We start from the raw sequence: 25,036 nt of genomic DNA on the forward strand, positions 1-25,036 counted from the left end.
AGGAGGAGTTCATTGGGCAGGGGGGTCAGTGACGGTTTCCTAGAGTTTATGAAGAATGACCCAGTCTTGAAGGATGTGACTAGGCAGAAGGGAATGTTTCCAGCACAGGGTATCATTGTAGGACAAACAGTTAGGAGAGCTGGGTTCTCATCCCTGCTTTGGTACTAATCAGTGTGTGACTAAGGTCAAGTCTCAGGCCCCAGTCTGTGAAATAAGGAAATAGGTGTAGGTTATTTCCTAAGATTGTTGTCACTATTTAAAGTATTATGGTTTTACCATTAACTGAGAATTTTTTGAAAGAATTCATGCGGTGTTCATTGAAAGCCTTCTGCATTCCGGGTAGCATGCTAGGTGCTGTGGAAATGCAAGAATGGGTAAGATGGTCCTTTCTTTCAGAAATAGTCCGTCTTATGGGAGAGAAAAGTCATGTGTGGTAACGTAAAATAAGAGTACTTGGGAAACAGTGGGGAAAGACGATCTTGATTTTGAGAGGTGAGGATTTCAGAAAGGGACGGCATTTGTGTTAGGTAGAAATAGAGATGGGGTGGTTGGCACAAAGGCCTGGAGGAGGAAGCAGGCGGTATAGGGTTCAGGGTACAGTGAGTAACTCGTTTGGCTAGATTTGTGCGGAGGGGTAGGAAAAGACAAAGCTAGGAGGTAAAGTGGGGTTGGCCTGTTGAGTGAGTTAAATATAGAGCTCATATTTACTTGGTTTTTACTTCTGTATGTTTTTGACGAATTTTAGATGACGGGATAATGTGATGTAAGCAGGACTTGAAGATTAATTTACTAAGTGTCTGGAATGGTGATTTATTGCATTCCCACAGCACCCAGCATGAGTCAACGATGGCTTTGAGATTTCTGAGGCTGAATATAATAAAGATAATGTCAGAGAAAGCAAGCAAGACTTAAGCAGTGACAAGCAGAATGAAAGGATATTGTCAGGAAAGGGAAAATGACTCCAAAAAGGCACAGGACTTTTATTAAGACAATGCTCTTAAGGCAGGGCATAGCACGGGTAGGAAATTGGTCATTCTGGTTCATTGTTAGGAAGAGTTTTCTGGTAATTTGCCATCAGTTTGAAATTTTATAACTCAGACAGGAATTTTCATGTTTTAAAAAAAGATTGCCATTATGAATTATAATTCTATAATCGTGTCCGCTCAGATAAGCTTATTGCAATAGAGATCTCCACCCCCCTTTTTTCAGTGTTGAATTTTGCCCATTACGCACATCCTGTAAAGGGAAACTGTGTGAGACTGGGTGGGGGGGGGGACGCATTTCAGAGAACCTTTATAATCTTTACATCTTTGAAAGAGAGGAGGGTAAACATTACACAGTGTGTCAAAACACTGTTATTTGTTCATCATCCTTGATTTCATTTTCATGGCAGTTGGAGCAGAATACTTTAAAAGGGTAAATGGCAAACCACTGAACAAGAACAGACTACGGGAGCAGGGCTCATGCAGTTAATTAGTCATCTCGTCATCTATTAAGGAACTGGAGAGATGAGTTTCTGGCATGGTGATGGATCTTTTATTGTAGTAATAATAGTTTATTCTTCAAATCAGGGCAATGAGAGCGAAGTTGCTTAGCAATCATGTCAGTGCATTAAAGAATGGCCTTTGGAAGAACAGGCATTTGAAGTGGGATAAATTCAACTTTTTCAAGAAACTTGCAAACGCTCTGATTAGAGTGATTCAATGGCAGTGCTTTTACAAATCAAGAATGTATAGTTCTCTTTCCTCGGGATTGCTTTTGTCCTGACCTGCTTCCAACTTCCTCATCTGAAGAGGAGGCCAGTGTCTTTCTTGGAATAGTTTCCCTCAAATGTGGGTGCTAAGAGATGGGGGATCCCAGAGAGGGAATGGTCCTAGATTTCTAGGCATGTGTAGTTCTTCACCACTGGATTTAACTTAGCTCTGCTAAATAGCTCCAGCCGTCTTATTGGGTCCTGGAGAACTGACTAAGTCGAGCTGGGAGAATACCAGTTCATCACTGTACCTTAGCAACAAGAATCACCTTTGTATAGGCAGGGTGACACGGAGTAGAAAGGGTACCAAAGCACGAGGTTTAGTCTAGTCTAGTTCTAGTCTCAGTTTTCACTATACATACAACTTTGTGATTTGGGGCACATCTCCTAATCTCTGATTTCAGCCTCTTCATCTATAAAATAGCAATAATAGTTATTTCTCAGGGGCGAGACCAACTAACGGATGAAGTGAGTCTACTCCAAAGAGCATCACTGCTGTATAAGCTTAGAGGGTGGTTTATTTCTTGTTACTAGTTTATATTCTGACCTTCGAGATTTTGGTTTCTGTATACATTTTATTTTCTCAGAAAAACTTGAGATGCCATGTAGGCTTTTAAAAAATTGCTGATAAAATGTAAAAAGTTTTAAAGGTAGCACACAGTTTTTTTCTCTTTTCAGTTATCTGTTATTCAGTTTGTTATTTTGTTTGAAGAAGACTTCCCTACTCTAGGCCATACTAACAATGAAAAAAGCAGAATTTCTGATCTGAATTACAGTTCTTTTGTTGAATTCATGAAACGAATTTGAGTTGGCAGTTAAGGATTGGGCTTTAAAAAATTTTTTAGACACAAGTGCAGCTCCTCATTTTGGAGGGAGTATACTGAGACTAAGTGAGTAAGTAGCACAATATTAAAACATCTAAAAAGGGAAAATGGCAAACCACCGAACAGGAACAGACCACACGAGCAGGGCTGAGACTCAGGTCTCCTCATTTCAAGTTCTTGTTACCAATTTGCTGCCTCCGTCACACTTTGCTTAACTAAATAAAGGTGGTTAAGAAACTCATCACCGAATTAAGCTATTCCTATATTTAACAAAAGTGCTGTTTAATTGTCCAAGCCTGAAGTCTAGAGTTAAAATCCAAATCTTCTTCAGTGTGATCAATGAATTTAACTAAGTACCTCACATTCAAAGAACATTGCCGTTGACGTCAGAAAACTAAAACCATAATGTTCCTTATTGCTAGAGAGTTTTGGTCCAGGGAACCTGAATTCTAGACTCGGTTCTGCGAAGTACCTTTAGACAAGAAAAACAAATTTAATCTCTTTGAGCCAGTACTCACCGTCTGTAAGACGTAAGGGATGACAGTATGGTGTCCAGGGTCCCTGCCAGGACTTTAAGTTGGAGGATCTATGAGACTCAAAAGCAGAGAGAGGAGTGGGCATGGGAGAGACTGATGTCTGCTTTTTTACCTTGAGAATTTTGCATTAATCAGCTACTTTCTCATGTTATTCCCCTATCTGGAAAGCTTTCTGATTTTTGAAAAACCCTTTTCCTATCCAAAAGCTATCCTTATTTGAAGGCCCAGGTTACTTTTTTATTTCCTCTGTGAAGTCAACTGTAGTACACATATTTCTCCTTTCTGAACTCATTTATTGCCCTTATATTTTATTCATCCGTTAATCGTGGTATATTGCTGTAGAATATGTCCTTTTATACCTAATCTCTATGGGGTAGGTTAATGTAGAAGAAAAGGTATAGACTTTGAGATAGATAGATTTAGCTGTGTGATCTTAGGCTGGCCACTTAAAAAAAAAAATAGATATTTAGTTTCTTAAATAGGTAGTACATTTTTGACTAGGTAATTATTTTTTTCAAAACAATAAAACAGTGAAAATCGTCTTCTACCCCTGATCTAACATCAAACCAGTCTTTCCCTCACTGTTTTTTGTTTCTTATATATCCTCCTGGAGTTTCTTATTTTCTTCTTTTTTCTCCTTTTATGTAAAATATAGCACACTATAAGTCAGGTACATTGCTTTTTTGCTTAATTTGTCTTGGAGATCGTTTCCTATCACTCCACATTGAACTTTCTCGTTGTTCTTCACATTTTATGGATGGACCATTACTTAATCAGTGGTTGGACCTTTTTACTTAGGTGAGGTCCCAAATGATTTTAAAATTCGAATGACCTTTGAGCCTTATCTAAGAAACACGCTCTTTGTTTCTCTCAAACATTTATTTCGGTGCTACATTACAGTTTTAAGCACTTTACATTCTTAAAGTTCATCCTCACAAAACCTCTTTGGAGGTAGCTAATTACCCTATAGGTTTTAGTAGATAGAGAAAGGAAATATCTTTTTAGGACTTTGCTGACTGTGGTGTAAGATTCTTCAGTGAAAGCTCCACCGTGCTCTTTTCATGTGTTCTACTACTGGCAACTACAGGGTCTGCTTGAGAAACACAGCCTGCTTTGTAGGGGCTGATAAAAGTCTTCATTACTTCATTTATAACCATTTGTGAATTTACTTCCTTTCCTTTACTTACTTCCTTAAAACCAGCAGAGCATGTAGAAAAGGATCTCTACATAAATGAAGCTTTGAGAAACAAAACAAATATAGAAAGAAGATATGCAAATATTCTTTTTATAGATTAAATTTTTTTAATCTTAAAAAATCTTAACTGAAATATGTGTATGCAGAAAAAAGTGACTTGCTTAATATAATTGTAAGTCTTCATTGAGAAGAATGTGGCTCTTTAAATGATTAAATGGGTAGGGCTGTGAAAAATAGGACATATTTTAACCTGGGATTTAACATTTAATAAGATTATCTGTTTAAGGAAGTACAACCTTAGCTATCTAATTTGACCTGTTTAGAGTGCACAAAATGGTAGCAATTTAAGTTTTATTTTAAAATTTTCATTTAATGTGAAACAAGATTAGTACTGAGATGGCCCAACTGCCAATTTAACTTCCTGAGTGTTAAAGTATGCACTTAGGTCTTCACCAAGATCAACAACCCTTTATATATGGTATGCTGATTTTCTACAAAATATTTCAACAATTTGGTAACTCTTGAGATATTTTAGCTGTTGATTTTTCTCATATTTATAAACTAGGCCCTTGATTTCTGTCTCTTTTTATATTTATGCTCTTTTATACCCATGCTGAAAAATAGCCTAGCATCATAGAATTTTAGAGATTTTTGGACACTTAGAGGTTACTAATTAATATTTGATATATTTGTATATTAACTTGGCCCCTTCTATTGAGCAATGAGAAAACTGAAGCCGAGAGGTTGTGAATGGCCAGGTGAGCTACCTCGTCCGGAACCCCCGGCTGCAGCTGCCTAGTACCAGGTTCTTTCTTTTATAGCTCTAATTGACTGACACTGCTCTACTTGGGGCAAAGTTTAATTTTGAACATATTCTCTTGCTCTTTCTCTCCTTTTTCTGATGTGGGCCAATTAATAAAAGACTACAAGGAGTATTACAGTCACAGATCATGCATGGACTGGCTCATTGTAGGCATGTAGGAGAGACGTGTTTCAGGTGAACCAAAACTGGGGAAAGAATCAGAGATACTCATGGGTAACAAGTGGGGAGCTGGCAGCTGAGCAATACTCACCCCATATTTGCAAGTTTATTTTCCATCTTCCTCTCCCTGGGTCAGCCAGTTGCGTTCAGACACTGAATGTGCCTTGTGCTGGTTAGTGGATGCCTTTAAATCATTTTTTTTCCCCTCCTAGGTTCTTTCCCATAACCTGTGCACGGTGCTGAAGGTTCCTCATGACCCGGTTGCCCTTGAAGAACACTTCAGGGATGATGATGAGGGGCCCGTCTCCAATCAGGGCTACATGCCATATTTAAACAAGTTCATTTTGGAAAAGGTATGATTCTGAGCTATTCTTGCTTACAACATTGTTTGATTTGCAGGTTTCTAGTGGGCCCCAGAGCCCCTGGTTGGTGAGTTCCCTCTGGAGTTCAGGTGGGAAGCAACAAGAGGTAAATCAAAAAGGAAAGAACCAATGGGGAACTGACTATCTTCCCCACTGTCATAAAACTTGGTTTGATATTTTCCCAGTTTGTTCATTCTTTGAAATTTAAGAACTGTATTTCGTATGAATCTGTACCTGTTTTCTCTCAGAGTGCTTTAAAAAATTTTTTTTTGATTCCACATGTACTGGCAGTGATTGTTAAAGCATGAGTATGATGGGGTGAAATGTGACTATTAAAGGTGATGTTAATTTTACTAAATAGATATTACACTGCAAAGTTTTCATTCTAGACTTTTCAGGGTACCACTCCAGTGCTTCCTCTGGAGTATGTTATGCGTAAAGATGCTGCAAAAACCTATTATGTGTTTGGAAGAAAAATATAATCTATTGGCATTTGCTGCTATGTTCAGTGTCTTCCTTGGTTTGGATAATTAAAAATTGACACATGAAGGTATTGAATTTAATGTGCTTTTCTTTTTTTTTTTTAGGATAAAACAATTTAAACTGATGGTACTTTTAAGTAATTTAAAAAAGAGTGGTTAAAAATTATGAAAGGTAGCACATGCTTGTTACTAAATAGGCAATTATTACAAGAATATATGAGATAAAATGCAAATTTTTTTTACCCTTTCTAGTCTGACTCTTTAGCAGTAACCACTGTTAACAGTTTGGTAAATATGTTTGCAACCTTTTTAATGTACATATAAGCACATACCTACGTAATGTGTAGTGGTTTTTTATAAGAATAGGACCATGCTATATATATAGTTCAACTTATTTTTTTTAACTGAACAATATATTAATGCCATTTTCCATATCATGTACATTTAGTTTAGGTATGAAAATAATCATATAATCTTATGAAGGGTTGGGAATTCGAGCTTTTGCTTATTTACAACACTAAGCATGAAATTTTCGGATATATTTAAAAAAATGCCTTTCAAAAAGTGATAATGATAATACTTTTAAATTAAAAATAAAATGCATTTAAACAACTCTATTTTACCATTACCTAAGTACAACAATTATTTACATATACTTTTTTATGGCTTCTTTGGATTTGTATTGCTTTTTTTGTATATAAATTCTTTTATAGTTTAGTGTCTTTTTATATTAGCAAAGAACAGTAATTAGTAATATTTATGATAATAATTTAAGTTAATAGTTTAGAAAATGCTAAATGTTGGTCAGGATTCTTTTTTAAAATCACATTATAGGACGTGGTTCCATATAGTGTAGCGGTAAGCATGTCTGCTTTACACGCAGAAGCTCCTGGGTTTGTGCCCCAGTGGAGCCAAGGTCCATGGTCTATGGCTATGCCACCCTGAACAAGCCCAATGTCTGATCTTGGAAGCTAAGCAGGGTTGGGCCTGGTTAGTATTTGGATGGGAGACCACCTAGGAAGACCAGGTGCTATACATATAAATAATAATAATAAAATAAAATCACATTATATTTTTCAGAAATTTTGGAGGAAAGGTTGTCAAAATTACAGTGTATTCATTTATATAGTAATCTTTGTACCTATATCTGTTATTTCGTATCAGTCTCACAATACAATTTTCTGCTCTTTATTTGTATGTTTCACATATGTTACATATTTTTAAAAATGTTTTCCTTGCAGATATAACTTTACCTTGATCATACTTTAATTAGAAAAAAGGAGAGAAATCGCACAATAATGAAGTGTGTAAGATTTAATCAGACTCAAAAAAGCCATGTGTTATTTTATTTATGTGAAATGTCCCAATTAAGCAAATACACAGATATACCTAGTATATTAGTGGTTGCCAGGGGCTGAGGGGAGGTGCGAATGGTGAGAGACTGCTGATGAGTATGGGGTTTCTTTTTGGGGTGATGAAAATGTTCTAGAGTTATGTAGTGCTGATAGTTGCAAAACCTTGTGAATATACTAAAAACTACTGTATCATATAATTTAAAGAGTGAATTTTATGGTATGTGAATTATCTCAAAAAGAATTTAATCACATTGTACAGAAACTTATGTGTGAGGTCTCAAAACTCCCCAGTATGATACGGTACTATTTTCTGGAGCTTTTTTCGACTGCTGTTCTGTTCATTGATCAGATAGCTCATTTATGTTCTATAATTGTATTATATGTAAATATGTTACATTCAGCCAATATTTGATGACATGCTGTGCGTGTGTGTTTTAATCTTAAAAATTAAAGACAATAAGAACATGTTGGGAAATTCTCAGAAATCTGGAAATTGCTTTGTTTTTCAGTGCTAGAATTTGTGGGCTGGGCCAATGGATAGAGAAACATGGTTTCATATCTTGAGGGTGCCGTGCCCGAATACTACATTTTGTTCTTCTTGGTATAACATTCTTTAAACATGTTGAATCTTAAGTTTTAAGATGTTCTTTATTTTAGTATTTAGGTATTTTAAAGTTTTGTGACTAGGGGAGAAAATATAGCAGTATTTAAAAAGTCCAAAATTAGCCACTAAATTTGGAGAAAAATTTATTCACAGAGTAAGGATGTGTTGAAACAGTGAGCTCTTGTTTATTATTGCTTAGCCACCTGGAGTGGAATTTTGCCAGTCCTTCAATTCAGATAAAGCTGCCAAAGTTTCCGTGGTGTGGGTTTAAATTGAGCAAAGATTAGTGCTTTGTTTTGAAACTTGGTTGAAAAAAAAATGCCCATAGCGACTGAAGAATGTTAACTTAAAACTTAGAGATTGTCATCGGTTGTGCAAAGAAAACGTAAAGTAATGATTAAACATTTGCAAGATGTGCTTTTGTATATATACTATCTCATTCGATCCTTACACTGATCCTTTGCCTTATAATTGGAATTCTTATCCCCATTTAACTCAGGAGGAGACAGAGCATAAGGTTGGCTAGCTAACAAGAGGTAGGTAGATTTTTGAACCTAAGCTATTTAACTTTTGGACTGGTGTTCTTTTAAATGTACTATAGAGGGATTAATTACTCCCATCCAGAATTATATTTTCTAGTTTTTGGATACATAGAGCAGGAGTAGAGTAGCTTAAAAGCCATTCTGATCATCTCAAACTGTCTCAGCCCTTGTCTAGTTCTCTCAGGTTTTCTCTCAAGTGTTTTAAGATGATTCTTTTCTTTTCATTAGTGTCTGGTATTCTTTAGTGTTCATTTCGGTCATTTCCCCCCCAGCCCCCTCAAAAGTTGTCTTAGTGGTTTTCTTCCTTTGCCAGGACAATTATTCTAAAGGGGTTGGGCCAAGAGATAAATTATATCGAAACTTGCTTTCCAAAAGTAATTTTTCCATTTGGTTTAAATATGTGCTTCTTCAGAGGTAATCATTTCTGTTGTTCGTCACAATGACAATTTATTTTTAGCTTTCCTGAGATTACAAATGATTAATATATCTGTTGTTCTTGTATCAAATATTTTGTCTCCTCTAAGTACTAACCTTTTTCGCTTGTTTTGTTAAATTCCTTCTTTAGTAGAGAATGGAATTTTGTAAACATCTAGAAAGAATTTTTGTACTCTTTCCCTTTTTTTTTTGACAAAGAGATACTATACCTGAATTATCTGACAGTGAATAATTGAAGAAAGTGGTATATTGTTAGCTTTTTATTATCGAGCTCCAATAGACTACATCAAAAACTAGTTCTGCTTCAGCGTGTTTATGAGGCAATCTAGTTCTTTCATGAGATTTAATTACCTGTTAGGCTTTTGGTCTGAATCATTGTTAGTACTGTCTCTGATTCTACATGTTAAAGGCTGGCCTGGGCTATATGATTAAAACCAATAATTTATTGGCAATATGCTAAATCCTAAATCCTGTTGCTTTCTAACGTAATCCTTTTTTTTTTTTTTTTTGTCTTTTTGGAAACATAGATACACAAAAAAGTTAAACACACAAAGAGAAATATTTCAGTTCAATGTAATGTCCCTTCTCTAGTAGCTAGCAGCCTCTGTATTCTCTTTTCCTAGGCTGACATTTATACTTTCTTACCAGATGCTTGCTGTTCATATGTCAGTTGTAGTTCTTCCATAAAATGAGGTTTCATATTTCTGTTAGTTGAATGGATATGCCTTCAGCACTCAAAATGTCTTCTAGTGTGTGGCTAACAACTTTCATTTAACAGGAAGTGGTACTGGTCTTAAATATCCAAAGCCATCCTTTTGCATGGTTCTTTCTTATTGTTCTTTTGTCTATCTTATTTTTTTCTTTCATTTTTGCTTAAAAGTTATGTAGTGTTAATTTGGCATAATGGCCAAGCTGGACTGTACATTTTTATCATATTCATGAAGGTGTACAGGACTTAAAACTTCTGAGTGAATAAAGAGGTTCCAAGCGGAGAACTATGGATGACTTTATGCCATTGAAATATAAAGCTGAATGATATAGTTTAAAGAAATATTGTTTTCTAAAATAACAACTTTATTGAGATATAATTCACATACTGTACAATTTAAATATTTAAAGTGTACAATTTCACTGGTTTTTAGTATAGTCACTTTTTGTGCAACCATCACCACAGTCAATTTTGAAATCTTTTCATTGCCTTACCTCAAAAAAAACCACAACTGTACCTATTAGCACTTAATCTCTTTTTCTCCACAGCCCTAGGCAACCCACTGATCTACTTTCTGCTGTATGGATTGACCTATTCTGGACTCATTCAGTACAAGTGGAATCATATAATATATGGCCTTTGGTATCTGCCTTCTTTCACTTCGTATGTTTTCAAGGTCCATCCATTTTGTAGCGTGTAATGGCACTTCATTCCTTTTTATAGCTGAATAATATTCCATTATGGATATACCACATTTTGCACATTCTTTAGGTTATGGATATTTGAGTTGTTTCCACTTTTTGGTTATTACGAATTTGCTACTCTGAGCATTCATGTTCAAGTTTTTGTGTGAATCTATATTTTCAATTCTCTTGGGTATATACCTAGGAATGGAATTGTTGGATCATATGGCAACTCTACATTTAACCTTTTGAGGAACTGCCAAACTGTTTTCCAAAGCAGCTATGCATTTTACTTTTCTACCAGCAATGTTTGAGGCTTCCAGTTTTTTCATATCCTCACCAACATTTATTTTTTCTTTTTGATTATAGCTAATCTAGTGGGTATGAAGTATAATATCTTACTGTGTTTTGGTTTGTATTTCCATGATGATAATGTAAAATATTGTTTTTAAATCAGGTTTCTTTATTGTAAAAGTAATACAGGCTATGGTTGGAAATTAAGAAAAAAAAGGAACTTATTAAGAAACACCCATAAGCTTACCATCTAGAGGCAGTCACTGTTAACATTTTGATCTGTTTGCTTTGAGTCTTTATTTTTTAAAATATATTTATATATGTTATTTTTCAAGTTGGAATCATTGAGCATTAAATGTTAATTTTACCTTTCCCATGTCATTAAACCATTTCGAAAATATAAAGATAAAAATGCTGACATTAATTTAGTCTACTCCATCATGTAGTATGCTAAATGTTTTAAACAAGTATTATACTTTATATCAATCCTGTGGGTTAATTACCGTCATTAGTACCACTTTGAAGGTGAAGAGACTGGGTCTTGGGTTAAATTGCTTGCCTGAGGTCACCCAGCTACTAAGTGAAATTCAATGACTGTATAATAGTTTTGTACCATGGAGTATTATTTTAATTTTTTCCCCACTCTTATAAGTAATAGTGACTGTCCTCGGCAAATCTTTATCTGACTCTGATTCTCTGCTTAGTTTAGATTATTTGAAGTAGAATTACTGATCAAAGAGTATGAATACTTTTGAGAAAACAAATTCTACAATCAATTTCTAAAGCATTAAAAATTGCTCACTTTGTCTTCTGAGAACTGTCTCTGTGTTACAGAAACTTTAGTCTTGAACTGGTATGGATGAAAATTGAAGTTTAGATAACACGTGAGTTTAGTTTTGTGAATACTTTTAGTCCTTTGAGTCAGAATTGAGGTCTATAAATATTATTGCTATCTTATTCATACGTATAAATTTTGGTGAAAAGCAACTATATGTTAAAAATAAGAACAACTCTCTATATACATTCCTTTCTAAGAAATTACCTTCTATTTGGACATTTTGAAACTACTTGCAGCTGTTATTAGTTTTCCAAAAGATGTGAAACTATCAATATATGTGTGTGATACATACTGGGAGTTGGGATCAATTTGTAATCTTAGATGAGATGGAGGATGGAATCATAGATTTCTAGATGTTTTATAGTTAGAATGGACTTAGAGATCATCTCATTTAAAGTCTCATATCCTTGTTATGGCATGCAGGGCTGTGTTCGATTTGGCCTCTACTAACCTCTCCAGACTCTACTTCTTCCTCTCCCCTTCTTGTTCATTTCAGTGCAGCCATGTTGGCCTCCTCTCTGTTCCTCAAATTACAAAGGTCCTTCCTGCCACAGAGCCTTCAGACATGCTGCTTCCTCCACTGTAAGGCTTCCTCCACCCATGACGTGCAGCTAATTCCTGTTCATCTTTAGGTCTTAGCTTGGTGGCATTTCCTCAGGGAGGTTTCGGTAGGTAGCACCCCACCCTTTCCAGGGCTAACTAGCTCTCTTAAAATATGTTCTCACAGCATCCTGGGCTTTTCCTTTATAGCACTTACCATGGTTTTTTATCATATAGATAAGTGGTTGTGGTATTGCTATATTGTTTGATATCTGATTCTCCACTAAGTTCTGATGGCAAGGACTGGTTCACCATTGTCCAGATCTATTGATTGTTTCTTTTGTGTGCACAAGCTTTTAAGTTCAATATAGTTTCCTTTGTCTGTTTTTGCTTTCGTTGGCTGTACTTTTAGTATCATTCAAGGAAATGCCCATTCCAATGTCATGAGGCTTTCTCCCTAATTTTTCTTCTAGAAGTTTTATTGTTTCAGGTCTTACATTTAGATCTTTACTATATTTTGAGTTAATTTTTGTATATGTTGCAAGATAAGGGTCTGTCTTCATTCTATTGCATGTGGATGTTCAATTTTCCCAGCATCATTTGTTGGAGAGACTTCCTTTCTTCATTGTGTAGTCTTAGCACCCTTAATAAATATCATTTGGCCATACATGTGAGGGTTTATTTTTGGACTCTCTATTTTATTGGTCTGTATGTCTGTCTTTATGCCAATACTATACTGTCTTGATTGCTGTAGGCTTTATAATATGTTTTTTTTTTTTTTTCGGAGGGGGGTAATATGTTTTGAAATTTGGAAATGTGAAGCCTCCAACTTTGTTCTTTTCAAGATTGTTTTGGCCATTCATATTCCTTTGAGAGTCCATATGAATTTTAGGATGATGTCTTCTGTTTCTGCAAAACAAACAAACAAACAAACAAATAAATAAATATCATTGGATTTTTTATAGGGATTGCATTTAATCTATATATTGCTTTTGGTAGTATGGACATTTTAACAGTATTGTTTTCCAATTCATGAACTTCAGATGTTGTTCTATTTATTTGTGTCATCTTTAATTTTTTTAGTAATGATTTGTAGTTTTCAATATGAAAGTCTTTTGCCTCTTTGGTTAAGTTTATTCTAAGTATTTTATTTTTGATGTTATCATGAATGGGATTGTTTTCTTAATTTCTTTTTCGAATTGTTTATTATTAGTGTATAGAAACACAACTCATTTTTGAGTGTTGATTTTGTATCCTGCAACTTTTCTGAATTAGCTTATTAGTTCTAAAAGTTCATTTGTGGATTCTTCAGCGTTTTCTACATATAAGAAAGCCATATCATCTCCAAACAGTTAATTTTACTTCTTTCTAATTTGGATGCCTTTTTCCCCCCTTGATTAATTGCCCTGGCTAGGACTTTCAGTACTGTGTTGAATAGAAGTGGTGAGAGTGGGCATCATTGCCTCATTCCTGATCTTAGAGGGAACGCTTTCAGTTTTTGACTGTTGAGTATGATGCTAGCTGTGGGTTTTTCATATATAGTCTGATTTTGTACCGTTTTTTTTTTTTTTTTAAACAAGGCGACCCTTGGTTGACCTCACAGATTGCAAGGATCTTGTCAGTTTACAATCTCTTATTTTTTTATTTTTTATGCCTATAGCACCTGGTCTTCCTAGGTGGGATTCTGTACTTTTTAAAAAGGTGTAAATGTGGGAGTGGCTCGTCAGCTTTACGCTTACATGGTCCTGGGTTCGCACCCCAGGTGGAGCCATGGACCATCCCCCAGGTGCGCCAGGCCCCTCCACCCCCCGAATGTGCCGGGGGTGCCAGGGCCCCAAGTGCATACCGTGAGCGTGTGGGAGGGGACGCCCTGCCTTCAGAGATCCAGTTCTTAAGGGGAAATGGCAACATCCATAGGTCAGGGGTGGAAGTGGAGGGGGTGGGGGATTAATGAGGGGGGAAAATAAATAAAAAGATGTAAATGCCATTATTTAATACACTTTTACCTTTGGGAATGATTCAACTAAAGAATAGTAGGTTAGATTTTAGAAAAGGAATAAGTCAAATAGACAGCTTATTAAAAGTAAGTAAGATACAGTGACCTTGGATCAAAAAGCCACTACTTATTTCCTGGGAAAACGACTTTATAGAGAACATGCTTGGTTTCTGATCCCGCTGCAATCTTTTACCTAAACTTCTTAGCTGTCTTGATTAATCAGTGACCTCTGAAGTGCAAAACCAGTGGTCTTTTCTTAAACTCCTAGTCTCTCTGTAGCAATTTACACTATTGATCAGACCTTTTTCTTAACTGCTTCCTCACTCAGTTTTCATATCTTTATGGTTCTCCTCCCACTTTGACAGCTTTTTCAATCATCATAATTCCTCCCTCTCCTCTTGCTTTGCAAATGTGCATTTCCTCCGAGGTTCTGTTTCTGATCCCATCTCCTCCACCCCCCACCCCTTTATGTTCTCTCTTAGGGCTCTCGTTGACTATCATGGTTTCAGTCATCAATGGCATGCAGTGATTCATAAATCTGCCTCTCTTCTTAGGTAACAGTTTCACTTCTTTGATTGTCTTTGGATATTTCCATCTAAATGTTTTACCAGAATCTCAAGTTGAAGATGCCCACGACTGAGCACTTTATCTTTCCTTCTCTTTTGTTTCTGTCTCCTTAACTCTGTGACTGTTCCCCCAAATGGCTTGGCATGCTGCTCCTGCCATGCCTTTGCTCATGTTAGCTCCTTTCCTATCCTTTAGAATACTTTACTCTGCACTTTTCAATATATTCAAAGTCTGTCTCAAATAACTGTCTTTACTACAAAGTATGAACCTGGATCGAAGATGACCTAGTCATTCTGTGCTCCAAAACCCTTCATTTGGGGGTTTCTTAAAGACGCTTTCTCAAAATTATAAAGCTCTTTGTGATTTGGTCCGTGTTTGCTTTTCTAGCCATAAATCTAGCCACTCCCTTTCAGGAACCCTATAAGTCACCACATAATCCACAGAGACTCACTTCTTGTTCCTCAGAACAGGGCTTTATGCTTTTTATACTATATGCTATGTCCTTTCCCCTGTTGGCGTATCTTCCACTTAGTGTTTTCTAGTGGTGCTTTTGAGACTAAGTTGATGGTGGTGGCCTTTAAAACTAATCCTGTAGTGTTATCTTCTGTCACATAGATATCCGCTATCTACTGAGTTCTGTAAGCAGTTTAGCATAGTGGAAAGAGACAGCATTTCATTTGAACTTTGATTTAGACCCTAGTGTTGATAATTTACTAGCAAAGTGACCTTGGTACTCACTTTTTCTGAACCTTTATTTCTTGATCTGTTAAATAAGGACAGTACTTAATCTTAAAGAGCTGATATAAAGTTTAAGTGAGAAACTGAATATAAAATGGTGAGCAGATACTGAGTCCTCAATAAATGGTGTTAAAGAAAAGAAGAAAAAAGAGAAGCAACAGCAGTAGCTACTACTTTTCCTTCACAGGATCAGTGGTATACGATGGGGGCGTGTGGGAAGTGGTGCCAGGCTGAAAAAAACAAGGTGCTGAAGGCCGAGCACAAAGGATGTCTTCTTACTTCTGGGAACTGGTTTACAACCCACAGATTCTAGTTGGAGATCAAGAGAAGCTTCTCCCTGTAGCCAGCTAGTGACTTCTTCTTCTCAGTACACACAATACTTTGTTTATATTTCTCTAAAAAGAAATGATTTGCTCATATTGTCCCACCTCTTCCAATATATCTTCCATATTGTCCCAGAATATGGCTTTTAAAATGCAGGTTGGGTACGTTGCTCCCTTCCATTCTTTCCATACAAATAAATCCTAATGACTTGTAAGGCTCTTCATGACTTGGTCTTCACCTACCTCTTTAGCCTCATCTTTCACTGTGCCCCATGCAGTAGACATAGGTCATTTTTTTCTTTTTTTAATCTGTTCAGTGTCTGAACTCTTCTTATATTTGGGAAATTCCATGGCATCGTGGTAGAGGACAGGACCGATACTGGAAAGTTCAGATATTCATTTTCCCTGTTCCCTGGCAGCCAGAGGGAAGGGATGTGACCCAGGCTCAGCCAACGAGACTTTGCATCTGCAGCTGGGTCAGTGGCAGCAGTGATGGCCTCATGCTACACTGGCACCACGCTGTTCCCGTGAGTAGTTTCAGCCGTGGTTCTAACTGCCTAGCCTGGCTTGGTAACAGTTTATTTTCAGAGCCTATCTTTTCCAGTGTTTGTGTTGGATCTTTGAGGCTACCTATTGTTTATCCAATTCCTTTTCTATTTAAAGGAATCCAAGGCAGTTTCTGTTATTTGTACTTATGAAGAGCCTTAACTCATAATACCCTCTAGCACCAGGCGCCCCGTTCATGTCAAACTTCCCGCAGTTCTCCAAACTGACCCCAGTTGTCTCCGTCTCCGGGTTTTCTCACATTCTGTCCTACCTGGGACACTCTTGAGTCCATTCTTGAACTCTTTGACTCTTTTTTTCTTTTTCTCCTTTTTTTGAATTGTTTGACTCTTGATGGTCCTTTAGGACTTTGCTCTGTTGTCATGTCACTCTTTCTGCAAATCTACCCCCAGTTCTTAAGACTGGGCTAGCTCTTCCATGTTCCTGCAGAACCCTTTACTTATCCCTATTCTAGTATTTACCACACTCTATTGTAATTGTCTTCGCAATCTTTGGAGACATGGGCTAGTATTATATTAAGTATTTTTGCATTGTCCCTGGCAGATAATAATGACTATCTAAATTTTATCTGTTGAATTAGTGAAAAACTACTGAATTATACACCATGTTATATTAAAATTTGCCTATTTGCATATCTATTTTCACTAATAAACTGTGAATGTTCTAAGAGCAGAGTCCAGGTTCTTCATCTTTATATCCTTAATTTGTAGCATAGTACTCGGCTCATAGTAGATGCTGTGGAAATGTCGAATGCATGATTGAATGACTGAATGGCAGGGCTGTTCTTTAGAATTTCAGTTAGTTTTTCCCAAAAGAAAGTATTTTCTTCGGCTGAATAGGTAAAGATATCTGTATGTGGCTCATCTTGAGTAATTGACATTCTCCACTACTTTGTATCAGGATTGGTAGTCTATTTAGAAGATGATTATACATAGGAAAAAATAACTGTTTGACAAGCCAGTATTTTATGTGCCAAGTGAGTGATGTGGGCAGATGTTGCTTCAGTGTCAGGCTAAATACAACATTCTTAATTGAGCCCTCAAAAGTGTTGTACCTAAGCATATACTTAGGAAGTGGTTATTGGTTAATTGGAGTGATTAAAATGGGAGCCTATAGTAGGCTTTGTCTTTCTGTTTTACTTGGCTTATATTATTATACTACTTATTTTAGATTGGCTCAGTGGAATCTTTTCTCATTCCTTTTTAGGTCCAAGACAACTTTGACAAGATTGAATTCAATAGGATGTGTTGGACCCTCTGTGTCAAAAAAAACCTCACAAAGAGTCCCCTGCTCCTTATGGAAGAAGATTCATTTAAAGTGTGGGTTATTTTCAACTTTTTATCTGAGGACAAGTATCCATTAATCATTGTGCCGGAAGAGGTAAGGTGTAGCTCTGGAAAGTTTTTACGTGGCCACCTTTGCATTAATTCTAGCTTAGAAGTATTTGTGTTAATTCAGTGTAGATTTATAAGGAGATCCTGGACTAGTCTTTTTGGAACAGAGGCAAAACAGCTTGACTCCAAAAAGATCCAAAACTTAGTGATCCGGGGTCATGTAATACCTCTGGAGATTTTCAGACAGGGTGGGACTCTTCCTCTCTAAATTGCTATAATTATAGATGAATTCATCCTCATATCCAAAGAGTATTTATTTAGTACGAGTCACAACACAATTTTCTGTCTACTTGCATATTGACAAAACAGTATTAATGGGTTGAGTGATGCTATATGGGAAACACATAGGATCCAGAGTGTTCTCAAGGCTGTTTTATGTGAGGAAATACTATTCTTGATTCAAAGTCCAGGATGGTGACTTTTTACTGTACTTTCCAAAGTAAATAAAAAAGGACATTTGCTTGTTTTGTTTTGGATTATTTTTTCTAAGCTTCCAAAGGGAAACAGATAGAAGAGTAAGGTGTTGTGCTCTCTTACTGCCCTAAAAAATTATACATGCTTATTACAAAAGTAAATTTAGAAAAACCTCATAATATACAAAATTAAAATCAGTTGTCGTCCTCCCCTTAAATAAAAGTCACCTGTAATCCCTTAACATTGAAGAAATTAACCTCTTGGGTTTTAATTTCCTCATTTATGAAATAGGACTCATAACAATGTTTACACTAAGGAGTGTGAGATTCTTCATTTAAAGGACTTCAGCTCAGTGCCTAGCATGTAATATATATTCAGTAAATGTGTTAACTCTTATGACTACTGTTATTGACTATGTTTTTGCATACTAGCCTGCATAGTTCCTGAGGATAAATTTCCAGCAGTGGAATTCTGAATCCTAAAAAAATGCACACTTTTAAGGTATTAGATGAACAAGGCCAAAATACCCTTCAGAAAGGCCGTACCAATCTAAACACCTACCAGTGGTGGTTGAAAGTACCCTTTATCACCAATCTTGCCAATACAAGGTCTAGTCTGTGATTTCTGTGGTTGTTAGGAAAATCTTTTTAAAAGGTCACACTACAATATTTTATTTAAAATCAGCAAGCATGCATTAATTACCAATAATAAGTGAGGCACAAAGTAAGAAAGAGTACTTCCTGTCTTCAGGCATTTACAGTCTGCTGGAGGAAAAAAAAATAAGTGTAATTCAAGGTAAAATAGACTACCTCTTATAAGAGAGATGCAAATTCCATGCAAAGACAGAGAAGAGAAACATTTATTCCAGCTTGGGAGAAATAAGGGATCAAGAAAGGCTTTTTAGGAGAGGCAGTATAATGTAGTGATTAAAAGCAGGTCTTAAGCTTTTTTGGTAAAGGGCCAGACAGTGAATATTGGAGGTTTTGTGGACTTTTGGGGCCATACTGTCTCTGTTGCAGGTACTCAACTCTGCTGTTATAGCTTGAAAGAAGCCATAGATAATGTGTTGCTGTGCTTCAAAAAAATAGATGTTGATATTTGAATTTTATGTAATTTTCGAGGGTCATAGAATAGTATTCCTTTGATTTTTTAAAATTCCCAACCACTCAAGAATGTAAAAACTGTTCTTCCATTATAGTTGTATGAAATCGTGCTGTGAGCCAGGTTTGGTTGCTCGGATGGATTTGGCTCAGGGGCCATAATCTGGCTGTCCTCTGCTTAAGAGCAGGAGTCTGGAGTCAGATTTCCTGGATTTGCATTCTAACTCCATCATTGTTTACTAGATGTATGATCTTGGTCAATTCACTTAATTTGTTTTTATTATAGTTTCCGCAACTATAAAATAGGGCTCTTAGTATTTTCTTCCTACTGTTCTTGTGAAGACCAAAGGAGAAGAATGCCTGGGCCTTAGAGAGTGCTCATTAAGCATTGGCTATTACATTTATGGTAGAAGTAGCACTCGTACTGGGGTGGAAGAGTTTTGACTGATGGAGAAGGCAGAGGAGGATTCTGGATGAAGGAAACAGTGGGCAAGGTCGTATGAGGAAGGAAAGCAAAGGGCATGTTCTGAGATGAGTGAAGAATGTTTACATAGAAGTACCGGGACGGGCTGATTTCAGCCAAAAAGGAAGTTTTAAAAAGGACGTTGGGTGGTTTACAGAGTTGCCACGATGACTGAAAAAGCAGACGTGGAGGCTATGTAGCTTGGAACTATACTGGTCACTCCGGTGAGGAACCACAGGACAAGGCTGCTGCCAGCACGGGGTAGGTGTACTTGTACATGGAACACTTCTGGCCCTGCATGCTGGGTTCGGCCTGGGAACTCAGATCTTCCTGCAGCTGTTCTTGCTACCTGGGAAAGATCTCTGTGGTGCCCACTTCTCAGGTGGGATGGCGCATGCAACTGGCGTGGCCTAGGTCAGGCGCCATAAAGTAGCTGCAGAGGAGGCTTGGAGCAGGAACACTTTCAATTTTAGCTCCTGCATTGGGAGGCAGGGAATTCCCCAGACGTCAGGAGGGGGTTAGATGCTGGGCAGTCAAAAAGAATAACATGTACCCTTCCTATGTGAAGAAGAATGGTGGTAGATGAGGCTGGAAAGAATTTTGATTTTATCCTATAGGAAGTGGGAAGCTGTGAGCCATTGATTTTTGAGCAAGAGAGTGAGGTAAATAGATGAAATATGGAGAGATAGGAGATGAGAAGTTAAGAAAAGTTAAGTGGCATTGAGGACAGAAGTACAGGAGCATCAGTGAGAAGGCCAGATGGGCAAGACCTGGAGGTCACAGGACCAACCTCATAGTGCCTTGCTGTGTGGAAATATAGGTAAATTTCAAGCCTGGATGATTGGAAGGTAATGTAGTGTAGTTATGTAACGCATGGTCTTTGAAATCAGACTGCTTACTTTGAATCTACAGGTTTTTACCTATGTGACCTTGAATAAATTTCTTAATCTCTCTGGGTTTCTCCATCTTCATTGGACTGTTGTGCAGATTAAAATAGTCGATGTATGTGAAGCATTTAACATAGTGTCTGGTCCCATGATAAGTGCTCACTAAACGTGTAAGCATGTGTGTGTGTGAATGAATGACAGGATGATGAACAGCTTGGGGATACAGTGTACGATGATGGGTTTGGTACGTTTGGCACTTTAAGTGGAACATCCTTGTGGAACTGTCTTGTATTCACCTGAAGTGCTGGTGAGAGGCCAGGGCTGGAGACAGAGATAGGAAAGCCAGGGAAATAGGTTAGATCAGGTAGGAAGAGACGGTCATGGGAGAAGTGAGGCTGGGGACAGAACCTTGGGACTGTTTCATAGCAAGAGGAGGAAGTAGATTTGGTAAAGAAAACTGAATTGAGTAGTCTTGAGAGAATGTTGAGTCACGATGCGAAAAAAAGAAAAAGTTCTGAGAAGGAGAAAAATAGTTACTGGCATTTGATTCCACAGAATTGGAGAGTGATGAGTGAGAAATTGCCCTTGGATTTAACCATTAGATGGTCGTTGGTAATCAAGGAGAAAGCAGTTTCACTGTAGTGGTGGGAACAGTTTCTTAGTGCTTAGCAACTATAGTGATGTAATTGTGCATGCATATTAGAAGGGAAATAAAAATAAAACATGCTATGAAATTTTTGTCCACTAAAATTGTCTAGCTTAATACAGAGACATATAGAAGGAAATGGAATATTGATAGGAGTAGAAAAATATATACCTAGTATTTTAAAAACTTAGCTGCTGCTTGGAAGAATTATGCTAATAAAGTCTCCAGTATCATCTTTTAAAACCACTCAAAGTTACACTCAGTGTTCTGAATTTATTCGTGTTTTCTTTGGGATTGGAGGAAGGGTGGGTCTTTTACCTGTGATGTTTTTGTTCTTCACTAAAATATTCTTGATGGACTTGAAAGTGACCTTGTCCTGTTTTCAGAACTAGAAATTAGTAAGTAAGTAGACTTACCTTATTCTTTGAGGCAGCACTTGCTTGACGTAAGGTAGGGATCCCCAACCCCTGGGCCATGGACCGGTACCAGGCTGGAATCAGGCCTCACAGAAGGAGGTGAGCAGCAGGCTGGTGAGCGAAGCTTCGCCTGTATTAGCTGCCGCTCTCCAGCACTAGCATCACTGCCTCAGCTCCACTTCAGATCATCAGGCATTAGATTCGCATGGGAGCACCGGCCCTGGTGACAAAAAGGTTGGAGACTACTGATGTAGAGGACTTGTCATTGGCTTTAGATCATCACTGAGCCACAGGCTGAGAAGTCAGTCAGCATCAGATTCCTGATTGCTCTGCCTACAAAACTGAAAAGATTTCTGTTCCAGGTCGCTCCCAAAATGGACCTACACGAACTTTGATGTGTATCATTGCTCCACCCTTTTTGCGCCCCTGAGCCCAGCAAGGACCCTGCAGCGGGCTTACCCTTCATCTTTGCAGCTGACTGGAATGTTTCGTTCCTCTTTACAAACAAATTAATCTTATTTGAGAAAGGAGCGGCCTCTCTTTGACTTGCTAGAACAGTCAGGCAGTATACCTTGTCACATTCTTGTTTGGACTATGTGTTTTGACATCCTTAACTCAACATTTCTTCTAGTTAGAAGAATTAAAGTTAGTTTTGCAGATTATTCCTCTTTGGCCAGAAGTACTTGTGTGGGGAAAGAAGGGATCATTGGAACAGATTTACGTGGAACTGCTTTCTCTGGCTGCTGAACCAGCTTCCCGAGTTTTAAAATATGGCCTTGTATTTATTGAGCTCTCAGCACATCTCCAGGCCTTTGACCAAGCGCTGCCAATTCGAGGTCACATAATTTTATGGAAGACACTAGGGTCATAATATTTCTGAAGGTAGCCATTCTATGTTAGATTTTGCTTCCTTCCTAAATACTTTAATAACACTTTGAAAACTGTATTTTGAATTAGTTTTGACTTATAGATTTTAATAAAATTTCATGTGAAAACAGATATATTTAAAAATAAATTTTGAAATATAATGTCTTAATTTGTCATGAGTATATACATGAGTTTAATTGTAATCTTATCAACAGTTTTTAGACTTTATACATTTAAAGTAATTTTTTGTTTCTAATAATTTACCTACTATAATTATTATTTAAATTTTAAGTCCAGAATGTTTTTAAGCAAGATTTTAATTTCCAGCTTTGATTAATAATATTATATAAGTAACAGTGTAGTTATATATGAATAACATAGGTGGTATAAATAAATTTGTTTTTTTTTAAATAAATTGCTTTTGACTCAGTTTTCTATCATCCAGAAATTAGTGTTAAGAACATAGAATACATATTTAAGTGACTTACCACACACAAGTGAAGAAATAATGTGTCCCCATTTGAGATGGTTCCGTAATTTTTGTCAAATGGTATTCTTGGAAATGTGTGTCTGTAAAGTATAGTTTTCATGTTAGTATTCATTTCCCACAGAGCCAAGAACAAAACAGGATGTGTCTGTTGTGGGCTTATTTGGAAGAATTGCCTTGATGAAATTAAATATCAAACCTGATAATAGTTTTAAGAGACCCTCCATGAAATAAACCTGAATTGTTGGTAAGCCACAAAAGGCCCTTTTAAAAGATGACAGGGAAAAACTTTTAGCTAAGTAAATTTGGAGCCGAAGGCCTCTGAAATCACATGCAGCTTAAAAGTTTATTCTTTGTTATTTTTGGTGAAACTTGCTTCTTTGGAAGGAGGAAGTAAGCTGCTTCCTGAAACTGAATGAGCTCTTAGAATCGATGAAGGCCGCTTGAGACTGACGCGGCAGCACGTGATATATTATCGAGTGTAATTGAATAGCTGAGAATGGTAATGTTTCTCTCTCCTTGGCCCAGTATAATGATTTAAGAGGTCCTTAAGTTATGTGGTTATGATAAGTATGTGATTGTGATGAAAGTCAACAGGAAATGAATCTAGATTAGTTGTCTGGCCCAGTCACTGGCACTGCTGAGTAGATGCTGAAGGGTTTGGGAGGGCACCGTCAGAAAAGGTTCTGCAGAAATCTGGGAAGCTGCCTCTAGGGCTGAGTTTGCTACAAATAGACACTTTCAGAGTTACAAACATTATAAAAAGGTCATCTGATATATAAGAAGAACTGAAGCTCGAAGTGTGAGGGGCTTGGGTTCATTCTCAGTGATAGGTGAGGAAGAGATGAGGCTGAGTTTCTTGGCTTTGTACAGAAACAGATGGTCATTCGGATGCACGGTCTTGTCATACCCACTTTTCGTCATCCTGTATGTACATGTGGCCATATGCATATGCTTACGTTGGCCTTACTACTAAAACTTCTGATTGTGCCTGTATTACCTTTACTCCTAATTGTCATCCGGCAGCATGGGCTCTTCTTTTTGCTGCTTTAGGGAGAGATTGAATTTCTGTACACGTCAATGCCTCTAGTTATTTTGCTATGGACAATTATTTATTTTAATGTTCTTTTTGGTTTTCTCTCTTCAATCTCTTCTTGCATTTATATATTTTTCTCTCTTTTCTGTTTCATTCTCTCCTTCCCTTTTCTCTTTTTCTCTTCCTCTTAATCATTTCCTTTTTCTCTCTCTTACCAACTATACTTGTTACTTCTGTTTGAGAGTTAAGAAAATAATAATATCTGAGAATCTTAGCAGTAGTTGATATATCTCCAACAAGAGAAAGGAAAGACCTAAGTGTGTTTTTCTCTAACAAGTAAACATTTGACCATCTACCATATGCTAGATTTAGGGGATTAAATAATCTTAATACTAGAGGATTTTTCAGTATCTCATCAAATGCAGTAGTAGAACTGTTCACATTTTTTGACCTTCGATATTCTTTTTCTATTACAATGCTATTTCACAAACAACATTATAACCAAGCTAATGGAAGCGTAAAGAAGAGAAAGAAAAAATAATAATTCACAGTCCTATCTGTAACAGTTATGCTTACTGTTTCTGTTTTCCTCTAGTATTTATCAAAATATTTACATGGTCTTTATTGAATGGAAGTCATAGGTAATTTTGCATTTTTCTTCACTCTATGTTATTTCATAAGTGTTTTCTTAAATGAAATTTTAAATGGTCGAATAAAATTCCACTCAGTACGGATGGGAAGCAGCACTGACCGAGTGCTAGGCGTTAGCAGAGTGTTCTCTGTTTGTTTCATTTTATCCCCATAGTATTTATACGTGACGAGTGTTATTTCGCTCATTTTATAAAGGAGAAAGTCAAGGCTTCGATTAATTTATTTCAGTTTGACAAACATTCATTTAGCTATCCTACATCCTAGGTACCATGCTGAGTTCTGGAGATTGGAAGATGAGTGGGACATGAGCCCTCCTGTAAGGGATTCAGAAAATGGGGGGAGGGGAAGCAAAT

The 25,036-nt window shown here is 36.9% G+C and overlaps 1 protein-coding gene and 1 pseudogene across 1 annotated transcript in view; both read left to right on the forward strand.

The window, feature by feature from the left end:
* SWAP70 (switching B cell complex subunit SWAP70) overlaps positions 1-25,036 on the forward strand; it is a 63,324-nt gene that overhangs the window by 15,117 nt on the left and 23,171 nt on the right. Inside the window, exons 2-3 of the mRNA XM_016147357.2 lie at positions 5,503-5,643; positions 17,529-17,702. Coding sequence (XP_016002843.1) covers positions 5,503-5,643; positions 17,529-17,702 — 315 coding nt within the window. The remainder of the gene's footprint in view (positions 1-5,502; positions 5,644-17,528; positions 17,703-25,036) is intronic.
* Positions 7,058-7,173, forward strand: LOC118603036 (annotated as a pseudogene).

The sequence above is a fragment of the Rousettus aegyptiacus genome, unplaced genomic scaffold (assembly GCF_014176215.1).
Source record: "Rousettus aegyptiacus isolate mRouAeg1 unplaced genomic scaffold, mRouAeg1.p scaffold_m13_p_5, whole genome shotgun sequence".
Classification (NCBI taxonomy): domain Eukaryota; kingdom Metazoa; phylum Chordata; class Mammalia; order Chiroptera; family Pteropodidae; genus Rousettus; species Rousettus aegyptiacus.